Source organism: Balaenoptera physalus (assembly GCF_965194825.1).
Source record: "Balaenoptera physalus genome assembly, chromosome: 11".
Taxonomy (NCBI): domain Eukaryota; kingdom Metazoa; phylum Chordata; class Mammalia; order Artiodactyla; family Balaenopteridae; genus Balaenoptera; species Balaenoptera physalus.
Window position 1 is genome coordinate 110,261,926 of NC_138896.1, and position 16,335 is coordinate 110,278,260.

The window sequence follows — 16,335 nt, forward strand, 5'->3', positions numbered from 1 at the left end:
CAGCGAGGGCCGCAGCGGGGGCCGCGAGCCGGGCGGTCACCCCTTAGGAGAGGGACCCCCCCCCCAGGCCCGGGTGAGCCCCCGCCCCTCCCCGCCTCACGCAGCCACGTCCCGGTTTCTGAGCTGGTCGTTCTCCATTTCCTATGGGTCCGGCGTGGCTGGCTTGTCGGGACGTCGCGCTCGTCGCCCGCTGTGCTCATCTGGGGACGTGGGGACGCGGCCGAGTGGCCGACAGGCAGGCGGGCCGTTCGCTCTGCTCTGCGGCGTCCCCCGAAGGTGCGCGGATCCCAGCGTGGCTGGTTCAGCACAGCAGTCCCATCTGTTCTCAGAGCCGCCGCTGGGCCCCCGAACCCGCCAGCCCCAGCCCCAGCCCCGTGGGGTCTCTCTGAAAACACTGCAGATTACTCCACTTCCCTCCACTCCCTGCTCCTGCCCCTCACCTGTGGTCCGCTCCCCAGAGGAGACCTGATTAGGTAACGCTCAGCACCACGCAGGACTGTCAATCCAGGTGGGCCCCGTAAAGGCACTCCAGACAGTAGAGCAGATTGTCTTCATGACCGTGGGCCAGGGAAGGAGTTCTTCAACCCCAAATCAAAAATAAAGGAGAATACGGGTCAATTTGACTACCTTAATATTGGTTATTTTTGTTCATTAAAAGTTAGGAAGGGAAATATCAAGATAAGCCAGGACTTAGGAAAACACATCTGCAACGCACGTACACTTGACAAAAGCTGCATATCCAGGATTTAGGAGAAATTCCCAAGAATCGACAAGGAAAGCCCACAGTCCAACAGGGACACAGGGCTGAGATCCCCAGCACGCAGTTTGTTGGAGCAAAGATGGCAAATTGTTGCTCCTAAAAGCCTGGCACAGTGTGTCCCTGCCCCTGAGGAGGCCGGCCGGGTGCAGATGGAAGGCGGAGCACAGCGGGCGCTCATGGGGGGTGGGGACTACAGCTCAGGCGCCCCCCCATCCCACCTCACAAGGAGGGAAATGAGTCAGCAGGCGCTGGGCTCTTCCTCCTTGGGTTTCCTGCGTGGGTTTCGCTTCTGTCACCCTTCAGGAGGGCAGGCAGTGTGTGGTGAGGCAGGGAAAACAATTCCTAGAACCAGAAACAGATCATGGGGGTGGGGGGGTGCGGGGGCGTTGGGGAGGAGGGCCTTTCCAAACCTCCAGTGTTCCTGCCTCTGCAGCCATGCCAGGGCCGCTTCTGCGTTTCTGTGACTCAGAGCTCTGTGCAGAAGTAGACTTGGGGGGCCTCTCCCCTCCCCGAGGCAGAACCCCACCGCTGATGGGGCAGGAGGAAGAGGCTCGGGGTAGCAGAGAGGGCTGGACACCTCAGCCCCTTGGGGGTGGCCACTATTCCCGGCCACCGGGCCCAAAGCCAGGGAGGCCCTGACTCCTGGCTGGCCTTCACCCCGACCTGTCACCTCCTGCCCCGATGCGCCAGCTCCCACCCGCCCCTCCCCATGCAGCTTTCCACGCAGACGGATGGAGAGGGATGCGGCTGCAGGAGGGTCTGAGAGGAGGGAGGACGCAGGCTGGGACCCTCCCTGGGCAGACCCTCCACGGGCTTGCATCACACACGGAGCCCCCCACCCCGCACCCGTGGCGTGTGCACGCACAGACACGTGCACATGTGCGAATGCACACACGGGGCTGGCCCTGAGCGTGCAGCACCCTGGGTCCCCGTGGCCCACCCTCTCCCACCCCGTGGGGTGGGTGCCGCCAGCCTCAGCCCCCAGGCAGCCGCTGTGCACACAGGGCGGCTGCAGTCACCGCCGCGTTCTGGGAAGTCCACGCTGGCCGCTGGGTGGAGACGGGACTGGGGGTCTGTCGGGGGCCAGCGGCGCGGTGAGGCCGATGGAGGGGTGTGCACAGAGCGGTCCCCTAGAGCAGGATGGGGCGCAGCCCGGAGGCGCATCCCCACCCACCCCGCCCTCCCCAGCGGGTGCTGTGGTCCAGGAGACAAGCCTCACCTGGGCCCGAGCTCCCAGGGCCGCTCAGGTGAGCAGCAGGGAAGCGTGGTCATGGTGCTGCCTCCCCGTCTGTGGGCTCTGCAGGGCCCCCCCAGCCTCTGTGCCCGGTGGCCTTCGCAGCTCCAGGTGCTTCTTTCCCAATAGGTCCAGAAAATTCCCAGAATGGACCCTCATGAAGTGGGCTGGATCACAGGGCCCCCCTGAACCAGTCACCTTGGCTGGGGGTAGAACCTGACGGTGGGCTGGCTGGGACAGGGAGCTCTCCAGAGCCAGGGGTGGTCCCCCAGAGAAAGTCCAGGTGCAGGTGTTAAAACAAGTAGGCCCAAAGCAGGACAGGCAGGGCACCCAGGACCCCGTGGTGCCAGCAGACCACCGCCTGCCTACCTTCTCCCCCAGGTGCCCAGCATTCTTGCTCCAAAGATGCCTTCACGCCTCAGGCCTGTGCCCATGCTGTGCCCTTGACCAGGAGTGCCCCCACTGCAACCTTTCATCTCTCAAGGCCCAAGCTCCCTCCCCCACTCCTCCAGGAAGCCTCCCTGACTGCAGCTCCCTCCGCACCCATGAGCCCTCTTTGGGCTTTCTGTCCCACTCAGTACCAGCGGTGACCAGCCTGGGCTGAGAGTTCCGACCTTGGGGACGAAGCCAGGTCACCGTCAGCACTACACTGTATAGAAGACAGTAGCAAAGCTCCTGCCCACCACTACACGGAGCCCTGGAGGGCTTGTCCTGGGGCTGCAAACTGAGATGACTCCAGGGGCCAAGCAGGTGAGGGATGTAAACAGTGAGACAGGCTGGACCGAGGGGCTGGCTGGAGGGCACCTGCCCCGCGGACAGTGGCGTGGACGTGCTATCAGGCAGGGTGGAGGGAACAAGACGCACCGGCGGGAAGAGCCCGCCAGGGGTCTGCAGTTGGTGCGGCGCACGCCACGCCCAGGAGGTCCAGAGTGGGTGCTTGTCGCCTTGGGGCTCACAGTCAGGTCACAGAAGATGTTCCCAAGGATGGATGCCCTCTGCAGGGCCGTGGCCTCTGGAAAAGCCACCCCTCCACCCTCTGTGGGACACAGTGGCCCTTGCAACCCGCAGCCCCAGGAGTGAGAACCTGGGGACGGGGAAGCAGTCCAGGCCTTCTCACCCCGCGAAACTCCGTGGGCTGAAGCGGGAGGCTGGACTCCCACCCAAAGTAACGGGCAGCCCCGAGTCTGCCCACCCACGCGGGGTCAGAGGAGGCCAGCCGCGAACCCCAGAGGGAGGTGCGGCCGAGGAGCCCAGCACGCGGCCCCCAAATGTGCGGGACCCCATCCAGAGTCGCCGTCAGAGCAAGCACCAGGGAGCCTGCCTGGGGGCGCAGGACCGACAGGTGCCAACACGCAGGTGACACAGAGGGAGTGGCCGGCAGGAGTCCTCCCCCCGGGAAGCAACGGGGGAGAGGGTCGGAGAACCAGGGGCTGCGCGGAAGCCGCCGCCACTCCCGCCGTCGGAGGTCTCAGCGCGGAAGGCGGCGCACCTGGGACAGCTGCGACACGGGCGCAGACGTGCAGACGGGAACAGGTGAAGGCTGCGCGCGGGACGGGGCCACTCTCCTGCGGAGCGGAGGCTACACCCACGGCTGCCGCTCAGCATCAGACACGCGCTGACCTACGTGCCACCCGGCACGCGCTCCAGCCGCGGGAGGCAGCAGACACAGATGAGAGGGCAGAGTCGACCCCAACGCTTCACAATCCACCCTTGGAATATCTCTCAAACGACAGACTTGTGGTGCTGAACAGATTCGTGGCTTGGGGGGCGGGGAAGGGTGGTTCTGTATCTCCTTCGCGGTGACCGCCCCAGGCATCCACTTGTGATGAGGGACACAGAGCTCACACACACCTGGTGTGGACGTCGGCGTCCTGGTTTCCACGTTGTACGACAGCCTCCTGAGATGCGAATGCTGGAGGCCAGGAGAGGGTATGGGGCCTCCGCACTATCTTCCCAACTTCCTGTGACGCTACTATTACTGTAGATGATGATGATTTCACAGTAAGAAGGTAAGAGAGTACCCCTCCTGTTGCTCTGACCCAGGCCCAGCTCTGCTGCCGCCACCGCCTCCAGAAGCAGGGCTGGCCCCGTGGACGAGCAGGTTAGACAGCAGATGTCCCACCAGCAGAGACCCCGCAGGTGTCCTGGGCCTGCCCTGCTGCCCCCCCCCCCCACCGGCCCGGGCGCCCTCGTCTCCTGGTCTCCAGGCTCAGAGCTCATGTCACCTCCTCAGGGACACTACCGGCTCCCTGCAGGCTGGCCCCACCCCCTCAGAGTCACGACAGCACCAACGCCCTGGTATTTCCATCATGGGGTGGGGCGGGGAGATCCCAGGAAGCCAGGGCCTCATCTCCGGGTGGGGACACAAGGTACCAGTCCGCATGATTCACTCGCTGCCGCACGACGGATCGCCCTGAATCCAGTAGCTTCAAACAGCACCGTGTACCGCCTCCGAGGGTCTCTGCGGGCACGTAGGGATGCAGCGGGGCAGGCCCGGCCCTCCAGTCGGCTGGACAGAGCCTCCCCAGCATTCAGGCCCAGACCCGCCTCCTGCCCCGTCCCACGTGCCCCCCGGTGGCTGCCTGCCCCGCGGGCACAGTCGGCCTCAGGGTGAGTACAGCAATGGAGAGATAAGTCGGAATTTCTGGGGAGGCTTTGGAACCACCCACGGTCCCCTCGGTGTCACCCCTTCTGGGAAAACCATCCTCTGGAGGAGGTCCCCGTGCCACTAGGGCTCCATCCAGAAGAGCACAGGCTTCGGGGGCAGAAACACGGGGTCCCAGCCCCCTCCCCGGCTCCGCTCCCATCACATGCCCACCCCTCAGTGCTTTTTCTGGGTCACGGGGCAGATGGTATCGCCCCCAGGGTCGCTGTGAGGACCAGAGAAACACGGGGCAGGGAGCTCTCCCAACAGCTCTTCCACCCCCACCCCACCCGCCAGCCCGGGAGGGGCTGTGACTGCCCTTTTCACAGTGAGGAACCCAGGGGACACGCTGGGCCTGCTGGCACCCCCTTCCCCCACCCACCCCCCCGCTTTGTCACAGGGAATCTCTGTGAGTTCCCTAATCTACCACGCGCTCTGCATGTGACGCTGCTCCTCTGTCCCCACGAGGTCACCCTGCTGACCTTGCCCGCGGCCCCGGGGCAGCCCCTCCTCTCCAGGGAGGCCTTCCTGAAGCACCAACCCACCGCCTGGTCAGCAGCAGCCCTGGGCTCGCGGGCTCTGGACCTCAGCGTGGACGTCACCATCTGTTTCTGGGCCTGGGTCTCCTCCACAGGGTCCCTGGCAGGGGGTGTGAGGAGTAGACAGAACCAGCCCGTGTCTTCTGTGTCCTTGGTAGGGAGGGCAGCGGTCAGCCATGCTGCTTCCCCATCCCGGACACAGGCCTGGCAAGGAGCAGGGGGCAGCAGAGAGGGGCCGGTCGGGGGCTGGGCCCCGAACAAATAAGCTGGCTCACCGGAAACCCCCTCCAGGGCAGGCAGGGCTGTTTTGGGACAAACACCAGAGGTGACACTCAAAATCTTTAACAGCCAGAGTGGACACCAGACATAGACAAAGGACAGGACAAGCCTTGATGAAAACCTAGCTTTGCTTCATCCAGCAACACATTCACTCACTTGCTTCTCTGAAAGGTCCAAGGAGGTCTGAGCTTCAGGCACGGTTGGATCCACAGGCCCAAACATGCCATCGGGCATCTCTCTCTCAGCTCTGCCTTCCTCTGCATTCTCAGGTGTGGTCTCCCTACCTGTTGGCCAAGACAACCCTGGCAGCTCACTGGATCTACTGGAGTCGTGTGACTGATCCCCCCTCCCCACTGCTCACTGTAACGTTAGGGTCAGGAGGGGGCAACCCCTCTGGTGGGACAGCTGCTCCAGAATCCTTTACCTTCCAAGAGGTCTGGACTTTTTGGGTTTTTTAACAATTAAAACAGGCCTTTTAATTACTAAAATATTATGCTCATGGTAAAAAAAAAAAAAATCCAAGTGGTGCACGAAAGGACCCCTAGTGAAAAGGTATGTCCCCCCACTGGGCCCCCAGGTCACCTCCTGGGAGTGAAAATTGTCCCCAGTTTCCTGCGTCCTGGCAGCAACATGTACAAGGATATTCCTGCCTCTGTCTGCTGAAAGATGCACCTGTACACCTGCTCCGAACCACCTCTGCACGTCTTCTTTTCTCACTAACAGGGTTTGGAGGTCATCCCACAAGAGCCACCTCAGGACCCCTCCCTCTCCCTCTTGGAAGTCACACAAGTGGAAGCACCCAGTTCCGAGGCAGACACGCCAGGTGCCCCGGGAGTCACTCTGCTGTGTGGCTCTGACAGGACAGCAGAGGTGGGGGATCCTGCTGGACTCCTGTAGGTCTCCAAGAGGCTCCACCGCTGGCCCTGCTGAGGGAGGGGAGCCCACCTGGCCGCAGCCTGATGGCAGCCTTGTGGGACGCTGAGCAGGGGACCTGCTGGGCTGCACCCAGGCCCTGGCCACAGAGACGTGGCTGCGAGCTGCCAGGGTCAGGTGGGAAGTCCTCTCTGCCCGGCTTCTCTTGCTGACAAGATGCCTAAGGTGCGTCCAGGCAGTTCCGGGAGCTCCGGTTTGTGCTTCTCTGCTGCCAGCAGCACTTCGGGGAAGAACGGACCTCAGTGCACCCATCGCTGGCCCTGGACATCTGGGTGGTTCCAACGCCGAGGCTGCCGCCGTGCCAACGACCCTACGTCGCCCTCAAGACGACATACGCACTCGTCTCGGGGTGCCGACCCAGCAGAAGCACCCACAGCTGTGCTGTCTGGCCTCCAAGTCCAGCCATTGCATGGGTATTTCTCTGCAATTCCCTGATGAATCATAAGGCTGTGGAGCACTTTTTCATGTTTCCTGGGCTCCCCAAGAGGTTTCTGATATTACTGTGTCAGCTCTAGGGCAGTTTGTTGTCTGCCCATAACCCCCAAGCTGGACCTAGAGGGAAAGAGAAACTCTTTGTAAGGCGAGAGTCGCTGGGCTCTTCATGGAGCCCAAGGATGAAGGCGGAGAGCAGGGCTGAGGTGGAAGGAGAGCAGCCGGATCCTGACGCCTGTGTCTAGGCTCCTTGATCCAGCTATGCCTGAAACTTCCTTCTGGACTTTTCTGTCACACAAGCCAGCACTCCTCTCTCTTGTCAACTTGAGTAGGAGTTTGTCCCTCGTGCTGCAGGGTCCTGGCGCCCGTCTGGGTCCATCCTGCCCGGACTCCTGTGCTCCGGGAGCCTGGAGTGTCATTCCAGGGTGACGTTCTGGGGGCCCACCAAGCCCTGGGGAGGAGGTGGACTGCGGTGGGGAGCCTCAGAGTCCCAGGGCTCCACCACTCCTCCCTGCTGTGGTCTGCACCCTCCTCATGGCCGCGTGTGTTTTGAGGCTGAATAACCGTGTAATTGGTTTATCCGTTCCATAGCCAAACCTCAGCAAATATGTTTTTCCTAATTAGTTGATGTTTATTTAACGGGAACAACCAGCCCATTAAATTTAATGAGGCAGGTTGTCAGGTACGAAGCGGAAGTGTCTTCCTTAAGCGCGACCCGGACTTGGCAGGGCTGGTTCCCGGGCCGGGGCCGCGCGGAGCTCCTGGTCTGGGTGCCGGCAGCCAGGCAGCGGCGCGGGTGTGTGCGGGCAGCCCTCACTCCTGGTCCCCCAGCCCCACGTCCTCTCCACTGCGTGAGACCCTCTAGCCTGGATTTCGTCTGGTCCGTCTCCCCAGCGACCTCCGGGCCCCCGAGGGAGGGTCTCCCGTCTGCTCAGCGCTGCACCTCCCGTGCCAGGGCCATGACTGCCAGAGTGGACATTCGCTGCCAATGCTCGTCTGAGTAGCTTCAAAACCCCTCCTGCCGCCTCAGTTTCCCGGCCCCCCAATCCCGACATACCCTGGACCCTGCCTGGCCTCCCCACGTCCCTTCGGCAGGCTTCACACCCCCACTGCCCGCTTAGCAGGCGGGAAGCTCTTTGCTCAGGGAGATCCAGGCTCTGCTGAGGGGTCGCCGCTGGGCCCGACAGCCAGCGGGATGGGAGGGCCGGCACCCTGGATCCACGCCCAGGCACGAGGCTGCACCCGCCACCTGCCTTCGGAGGCTTCGAGCCGGCGGGGCGGGGCGGGGGGCGGTGGTGTTAGAAAACCGTTCTGGTCAGTATGGAACAACAGAAAATACAGTTAATTATAAAAACCCTAACAAAACACACCATAACCCTAAACCACGGAAACGTCTTGGTGGGCACCCCCTGGCCTCGCTCCTTGTGTTTCCACGTGTGTCCAGGTGGTGTTTGTTCCTCCAAACAGCGGGCTCACGCAGCTTCCGCGACTTAGCTTTTAAGCGGACTCACGCTCCAGGCTGAATCGCCGTTGTCAGAGGCCACGGAGCCGGTGGGCGGAGCATGTTTCATTTAACACGTCCTCTGCTGCTACGCACTCGGTTGTTTCCAGTGTGTTGCCGACGTCACCGACACTGTGATAAACCCAGTGGGGCCCAGCTCCCCAGAGGAGCCCCCTCCGGCCACTGCCCGGGCCTCTCCCGAGGGCCTCGCCAACTGACGTCCGAGGTCGGCTCTCCTGCTGCACCAAGGCCCGGGGCACGGACCAGGTGTCGCCGTTGCTTCCCAGCACCCGGGACGTGGTGAGGATGGCAGGGTCAGCCCCTTGGGCCTCCCGGGCAGAGAGCAGCCTGCGGGACTTCCATGAGGGACTGACCTTGGGGTCGGCGCTTGCCCGTAAGGGGAGGGAGCGGAGGGCGGAGGCACAGCCGGGCTGCCCTGGGATGCGGCGCAGCAGCCCGGCCTCTGTACCCGCTCCACCAGGCCGCCGTTGGATGCAGCTCTGGCCCTCGAGGGTGACTCTGGCCAGGTGGCTCCTGGGCACAGCGACTTCCCAGAGGGAGCAGACTCGGGTCAAAGGCCGGACGCCGGCAGGTGGCCTGAGGGTTCCGGGTGGCGGGCCCTCTGCTCTCACGCTTGCTGAGCACTGACCATGGGCCGCCTGTCACACGACCCCGGGAGAAGCGCCTGTGAAGGCTGCAGGGCGGGAGGAGTGGGGGCCATGGGCAGCGGCCACGTCCCTTGTGGCTCCAGCTCCCTGAGCCAGCTTCCACTGGGTGACCTGCGCCCTCCCTTTGTCCCTCCAGCCCTGGGTGACAGGAGCTTCATGCTACTGCTAAGTTCTGGGTTATCACAGCATCCCATCTGGGGTTTTAGCTCCTCCACCTCTTCTGGGGCCAACTCCCTGGATTCAACTCCTCTGTTTACATAATCAGTGCTTTCTGGCTCCCGGTTGGACCCTGGATGTCACAGCCGACGTCATGACATTTAATCCCCAGCCACAGGGTAGGATGAGTATAACTCCCCAACAGTCACACGGCCGGGGCCTGGGCCCAGAATGCCTGCCTCGAGGTCCACACCCTCTGGACACAAGCCTCACCTGTGCCACACTCTCTCAGGCCCCACTTCCTGCCACGTATGGCCACGTGCAGGGGCTGGAGCCGCGGGCCCACACGCAGGCACGTCGTGCACAAAGGCCCACACACGTGCGCACAGAGCCCGCACCCTGAGCACACGCAACCCCCCACCAAAGTAACACTCGGACACACAGCCCTACGGCCACAGTAGGGGAGGGTGGCACTCAGCCCATGGAAGCTTGGCTCTGGCGCCAGGGGAGTCCAGGGAACGGGCTGAGATCCAGGAGGGAGGCAGGGGCACGAGCAGGTGGACAGCACGGCTGGCTGCCTGTGAGAGACACAGGCACAAGTGCACATGTCTGCTCACACAAAGGGGCCTACACACACACAGGCACAGGTGGCCAGGTGCAGACAAACCGGTGCACAAGCAGGCTGCCCCCTGGGTGGGAGAACAGGGTCTGAGACTAGGAAGCTGGACGCGGCCCTGGACACCACAGGCTTCTGACAGAGTCTCAGAAGGGCCTCGGCAGTTTCTGGCTGAAGGGTAGCTCTGATGTCACTTAGGGTCAATGAGCCGGTGACCTGTGACCCCACTGAGCTGACCTCGCAGAGGGCCCCTCGCTGGGCACCCTGCCACCTACCGGGCTGCTGTGTTTCTGACTGTTCCCCGGTGTGTTGGGGAAGCTGACCAGGACCTCTGGGTGGGCATCTCCTTGGCCAACATGCAGCTGCGCTGACACAGCTGCGGGGGCAGCTTGCCCAGCCCCCCGGACGCCGACAAGTGCCGCGGACCTCCAGCTCCACATGCGAGAACTGGGGGATGAGCTGGGGCTGCAAAGCCGGCATCAGGACCGCCGGCTCTCAGCTCCAGAGGGCCTGGGCTCCAGAGAACCACGGCAGGAAATCAAACTCACCAGCCAAGCGTCCCCCTCCTGCTGCCCGCACAGCGCTGGGCTGGCAGGTGCAGCCGGGTGGTCAGGGTGCCTCAGCGGGGGCCCTGCCGAGGGTCAAGGACTGGCAGGTGGGCGCCGACCGAGCAGAGTTCACCCCAGCCCAGCCGTCACCTGCCCTTCTCGACCCGCAACCCTTGCTCAGTCTGCAGAATCACCAGCACCCAAGCCAAACACGCAGAAACCACCCAGGTCCTCCCCTCGCCCAGTGAAGTCCAGTCATGCCAGTTCCAGCGCCTAAGGCTTGGCCTGGTCTGTCCCCGGACCCGCCCCCGGCCCCCCTGAGGGTCACTCATGACCCCAGGTGTCTGCAGGGCTCTCCACTTGAGCCCACCTCCCCACAAGGCCAGGGCGACACCCCTCAGAGGGGCTGGACTGTGCTGGTCCCTCAGGAGCACCTCCTCCCGGCCTGGCACCCACCCCTGGCCCTGCGCCCAGCTTTACTCTCTGCAGACGCCCAGCTGTGCAGAGTCTGTGCCCCGCCCCCGGCCCCCATCTGGGCTCCCACTCTCCCAGCCTCTGGCTGCCCGGGAGCCCTCCACCCGGCGCTGGACTCAAGCTCAGACTGTCAGGAAGCTGGCCTGCTCCCCTGCTGCGCCCCGACGAGGAACTGCTCCCCTCGCGCACCTCCGCCCATTCTGGGCACGGCTAGGCCCGCACCCGCCTGCCCCACTGGTGCTGGCGGGTGCCCGTCCTCCAGCCTGACCTGGGGCCATGCTCCGGGCACGGAGGCGGCAGCAGGCCCGCCTGGCAGCCCAGACACGACTGAAGACAAGGACGCCTGCTTTATTTGTCTGCGGACAGGGGCACACACGCTACTTCTCCAGCACGGGGGCGTCGGAGGTGCCAGCAGGGGTGCCGGCGCCTGCGGTCTCTGGACTGTGGTCCCACAACGGGTCCCCTCTTCAGGCTCCAAGTCGCTGCCAGGCCCGGAGTGGGCCTGCATCAACCCTACAAAGGAGAACAGAGATCAGGTCCACCGGGAGCGCGCGTGTCCCCCAGGCTCTGCTCCACGAGGGCCCGTTTCATGGAGAGGGTCCTGCCCCGTGGGTCCCCAGGCCTGCACGGGGCCTCCTCACCTCCGTGCCCGGTGCCCACGCAGCACGTGCCCGTGGCCTGCCGCCGGCCTCCCGCCTGCACCCTGTGCACACGGTCATGACCCAGAGACCCAGCTCTCCTTCGCCCCACGAGGTCTCCCCTCTGTTCTCTTCTTCTCAGCTCAGAGTGAAACCGCCTGGAGAGGCCTCACTCCCCCGGCGCTGGCGCGTGGGACACAGCACCTCGCGGGGCTGGAGCTCGCGCACCAGCCCTGGGGAGGAGCCTTGCGTCTCTGACCTGCTCCCTCCCTGCTGCCCGGCAGCTCCCAGGGGCAAAGTGCTCTTAGGGACCCTTTAAAGCCGGAGGCTCCTGAGGCGAGACTGGCGGGGCCTGGGACCTTGGGGACCTGGCAGGGAGGGTCAGGAAGGAGGACCACGCCTGAGGGCAGGGCCTCTAGGACAGCCTGCAGTGCCCCCAGCATGGGGCTGGGGAGCGCGTGGGACCCGGACCACCATGACCACCTCCACTCACCAAAGGCCGGGCCCCGTCAGGCCAGCGCGGGAGTGGCTGCCCTCTGCCCCCTCAGCTCTCCCCCTTCCACAGGGCAGCCCGGCCCTTTCCACGACCCCTACCCTGCACCCTGGCCTCTCCACCCCCCGCTGCCCAGAGGTCAGGACCGGTGGCCACCCCGGACAGCAGGGCCTGACTGCACCCAGAGCTGCTCTCGGACCTGGCCTAGCGGCGCCCACAGACCCCCTCCCCGCCCACCGCCGCGGAGCCCAGGGCGGGCGGGAGGCCGCAGCTGACGCCTACCTTGTGCGCTGAGCCGACGCAGTGCTGGTAGGCCTTGACCAGGTCCGCACACAACAGCACCTCCGGCAGGTGCTCGCGGTAGCAGCGCAGGATCTGGGCCTGCAGCCCCGAGCACACGGGCTCCACCCTGCGGGGCCTGCGGAGAGGAGGAGGCAGCCTGGGGCAGTGCCACGGGCCAGGCATGGGGGCCGCGGCATCTGGTCACCCCCCAGAGAGGGGCCGAGGTGGCCCTCAGGGGACCCCGCCCGCCCAAGGCCTCCAGGGCGCCTCCCGCCCTGGGTGTGGGCCACCATCGTCTCCCCCAAAGCTGTTTTTCTGATTTCGAAACTAATACATGCACGATGAGGAAAACTGGATAACCACAAAATGTTTTAAAAAAACTAAGGTGTTCAGACTGTCACTTCCTAGAGAATATCACTGCAGCATTTTAGAGGAATTTACTATTTTTTCTTTCTTTGTTTATCAAGGTAGGTTCAGAGCCTAAAACTAGACTCTAAACGTATTCATTTGAAGAATGATTTTATGTTCTCTTTTTAAAAATATGAAACAAAGATGGAAAAGGGAAATAAAGCTTATTCTCAAGTCCGTCACGGGGGTCTTCTTCCTGACGCCTCGCCCGCTGCCCCTCCCGCCCTCCCCTCTCTCTGGACCTCACACATGCTCCCCTGTACACGCACCCTCTCACACTCACACACGCGTGCACACACGTGTGCATGCACACACACCTGTGCACACAGCTGTACACTCACTCACACATGTGCACATATATACACGCACATGCACTCACGCCCCCGAGCTCCTGTGTCCACGTGTTCAGGCCCCTGCTCCTCGCAGCTCCGGGCGGGGTTGCCATCTCTCACCGCCTGCCCCAACCCCAAACCAGGCAGCAGAGGACGAGGAGGCAGGTGGCCGGCCCAGGTCCCACACTAGGATGCAGGGGCTCCAGGACACACACTCACAGGGTTTCCATGGTCTCTGGCAGGTCCACCAGGAACCTCGGAGCCGCGGCTAAGCCTGGGCCCCGTGTTGCCCTCCCAAGCTCGGGCGCCGGGGAGGCCTCGGCAGTGGAAGGACCCCTGCTCCTGTCACCCGGGGCCTGCAGGTCGACAGCTCCCCGGCCCCGGATCTAGTTTCAAAAGTCCAGCCTTGCAGCAGGTGCTGGGCTGGGACGTTGGTTTTAACGCAACTCAGCCACCCACATCCATCCCTTAAGACCAGGAACGGAGGGCTCAGCGGCTCTCGTTACCCATCTGCGGCCGACATGCCCGGCGCCACCATCCCGGCAGCGATGCCCACGGGACCCCGGGCCCCGCGTGTGGGCTTGGTCCTCAGGCCTGCCGACCACACACTGCAGCCCCCTCCCTTCCCACCGCCGCCCCCGACCCCCAGACAATCCCTGAAGAGGGAGTGACCGTGATCAGCTAAGATCCATGGCTTGGACGGAACAGATGGTTTACAAGCTGAACAGGCAGGAGGCGGGGGGAGGCGGGGGGGAGCAGCCGCCACGCCTACGCTGAGGTCCACGGCTCCGAAGGTCAAGGCTGTGGTGGGAGAAACGGCCCCCTTTCCCTGGAAGGCCCTGCCCACCACCCGGGATTCCACTGGGTCCTGAGGGCGCATCCAGGGGACGCAGCGGCCCTACAGCCCCACACGGCCCTGCTCCTGCCTGCACCGTGCAGACGGGCTCGGAGGCTTCCTACTTGAGGAGGACACGTGTCTCTCCTCGGCGCTGACCTTTGCACGGACGAACAGACGGGCTCCCGGGCCCACCCTCTCCTCCCGGGCCCTGGGGTCCCCTCACTGGCTTCTGTCTGCCGCTGTAGTGGGGTGACCGCCTGGCTGCCCAGTGCTTGCAGGATGCGCCTCCCTCCGCGTTCAAGACCTTTCTGACACGGGCACGTCCAATGGTGGGCCTTCTGAATGCCTCCGGACGGGCCTCTCCTCTCTGCTGACCTCCCCTGGAAACAGCTCCCTCTGCATTTCCCTCTGGGCTCCTCCGTGCCCACCTGCCCTTGGCGGGGAGCCCCCGAGGCCCCATCTTTCGGGCTCCGTCCTGGCACCCGCCTGCCGTCCTCCCACACAGGCCTCCTGCTCCCCTGGCCCCACGGCCCCTGGAGCTGCAGCTCCCATCCAGCCCCGCTCCCCATGAACAGCTCCCACCCGTGGCCCCTGAGGGTGCGGCCAGCAGAGCTGTCGGAGCTGAAGGTCTCATGGAAAGAGGCGTCCGCGGGCAGGACGGCCGGCAGCCTGGCCAGTGGTGTGGGGCTCGTCCTGGAGCCGCACACTCTCCAGACCGACGGCAGAAGCGACTCACCGCTGGCTGTAAACGGGCGGAGCAGCGGCTTCTTAACTCTGCCCCCCCACCTTCTGTCTTCAGGTCCCTGGACCAGGAGCCCTGTGCGTTCTGAGGGCAAACCTCGCGGATCACGCAGTGGGCTCCCAGTTCAGGAGAAACACAGGGAGGAGCCGAGCAGAATCCGGCCCCTCACACCAGGGCCACCCGTGGGCCTGCGGACGCCTCTCTGCTCTGGCATTTGTCAGCGACAACACGAGGAGACAGGGTGTCAGGAAAACGTCAGTCACAAGAAATTTCACCTGTCTGCCTGCAAACCGGCCGTGAATGGGACGGGGCAGGGAGCAGGTGAGTCTGGGTCACACAGCTGGGGCCGCGGCAACCCCGTCCACTGCATGCAAACAGCTCAGGCTTTATAGGCTGCTTGGACACACAGAGAAGATACCCAGGGGAGTGACCTCTCCAGGGACGGAGAGTAGTCCTGCCCCCCCAGCTGAGGGACATGTTAGGATTCCCGTCTGGGAGGCTCCGGGGGGTGAACGCTGGCCCCCTCAGAGGTCAGCGCCCCTTGCTTGCCAGACTCTCCTCCTTTGCACGAGGGGCTGAGACGCCAGACAGGAGCCTGCAGAGTGAGGGGGGCAGGGCGGGTGGGGCGGGCGGAGAGCGGGGCAGGCATTTGGCAGACGAGAGCGACGACAGGAGGCTTTGGGGCTGGGCCCAGGTGTGGGCTGGAAGATGGGCCCCGTCCGACCTGTGCTTCACAGCTCACGGCTCACCCAGGCCCAGATGGTGCTCCTTTCCCAGGAATCTTAAGGCACCCATCGTGGTGTCCCTTCTCCAAGGAGCCAAGAGACCCCAAGCAGGTGCCCTGTGGGCCAGTGGGGGGGGGCACACAGGTTTTGGGGGCTTTGCCACATCCTGCTGTGAGTTCAGGGTCAGGGGGCAAGGAGGGCCCATTGCGCACAGCAGCCCAGGATCGGCTCGTGGGGTCAGTTCTCAACACCCACACGGCTGCCATCTGGCAGTGTCACAGGTACTCAGGGACCCAGCTTCCAGCCCGCCTCCCCGACGGCCCTCACGGCTGCACAGTGACAGGCGCAGAGACCACCAGGCGCTGTGGGGAGTGAGGGTCTCACACAGGCCAGCTGGCCTCGGCACCGTGGCCACCTCTGGGAATGGAAACCATGACCCCAGTGCCACCTGTGAACCGAGCTCTACCCCCCGGTGGAAGTGACACGTTTCCAGGATGAGGGTTGTGATAAAAGGCTCACACGAGCCAGGAATCAACCCTCTCCTCCCTCCGTCCAGGAACCAACACTTGCCCACCAAGGCAGAGGGAAGAGCTGCCCTGGGCGCGCCAGACCACTGCCCGCTGCCCCCTGCCAGCCTCGGGAGACCGGCCATGTCGCTCTCACTGCCAGGCACCCCGCGCTGGGAACCCGGCCCTCCCCACCTGCGTGGGCACAGAGGGCCCTCCTCCCTTTCCTTTGCCCCAAACACCCTAAACTTCTCCCCCCAGGGCCAACCCCAGTCCATCCCAACAACACACACCCCAAACTCCAATGCTTGGACCCCCCCCCCGGGTCCCTGGAGCCTTCCAGCCTAGCATGTCACCCCCAACCCGCCAATTCCTCACCACGTTCACCATCAAGCGCCAAGGAACCCACTTCCCACCTAGTTTCCATCTCGGTGAGTGCGTCCCTGCCACTCCGGTCACCCACCTAGTCAGAAGCCGGGAGTCGTTCTGGATGCCTCCCCTCCCCCTCCTTCGTTCTGGATGCCTCCCCTCCCCCTCCTTCGTTCTGGATGCCTCCCCTCCCCCCCCATCATAGATGCCTCCCTCTC

At 64.1% G+C, this 16,335-nt stretch overlaps 1 protein-coding gene across 2 annotated transcripts in view; it reads right to left on the bottom strand.

The window, feature by feature from the left end:
- Nucleotides 1-11,112: 11,112 nt before the first annotated feature.
- The window catches only part of CHCHD6 (coiled-coil-helix-coiled-coil-helix domain containing 6), a 130,419-nt gene continuing 125,196 nt past the window's right edge, over nucleotides 11,113-16,335 (bottom strand). For both annotated transcript variants that reach the window (XM_082414029.1, XM_082414028.1), the window contains 2 exons: nucleotides 12,198-12,333; nucleotides 11,113-11,297 (listed from right to left, as the gene is read on the bottom strand). In XM_082414029.1, the coding sequence (XP_082270155.1) occupies nucleotides 11,292-11,297; nucleotides 12,198-12,333 (142 nt within the window). In that variant the 3' untranslated portion in view covers nucleotides 11,113-11,291. The remainder of the gene's footprint in view (nucleotides 11,298-12,197; nucleotides 12,334-16,335) is intronic.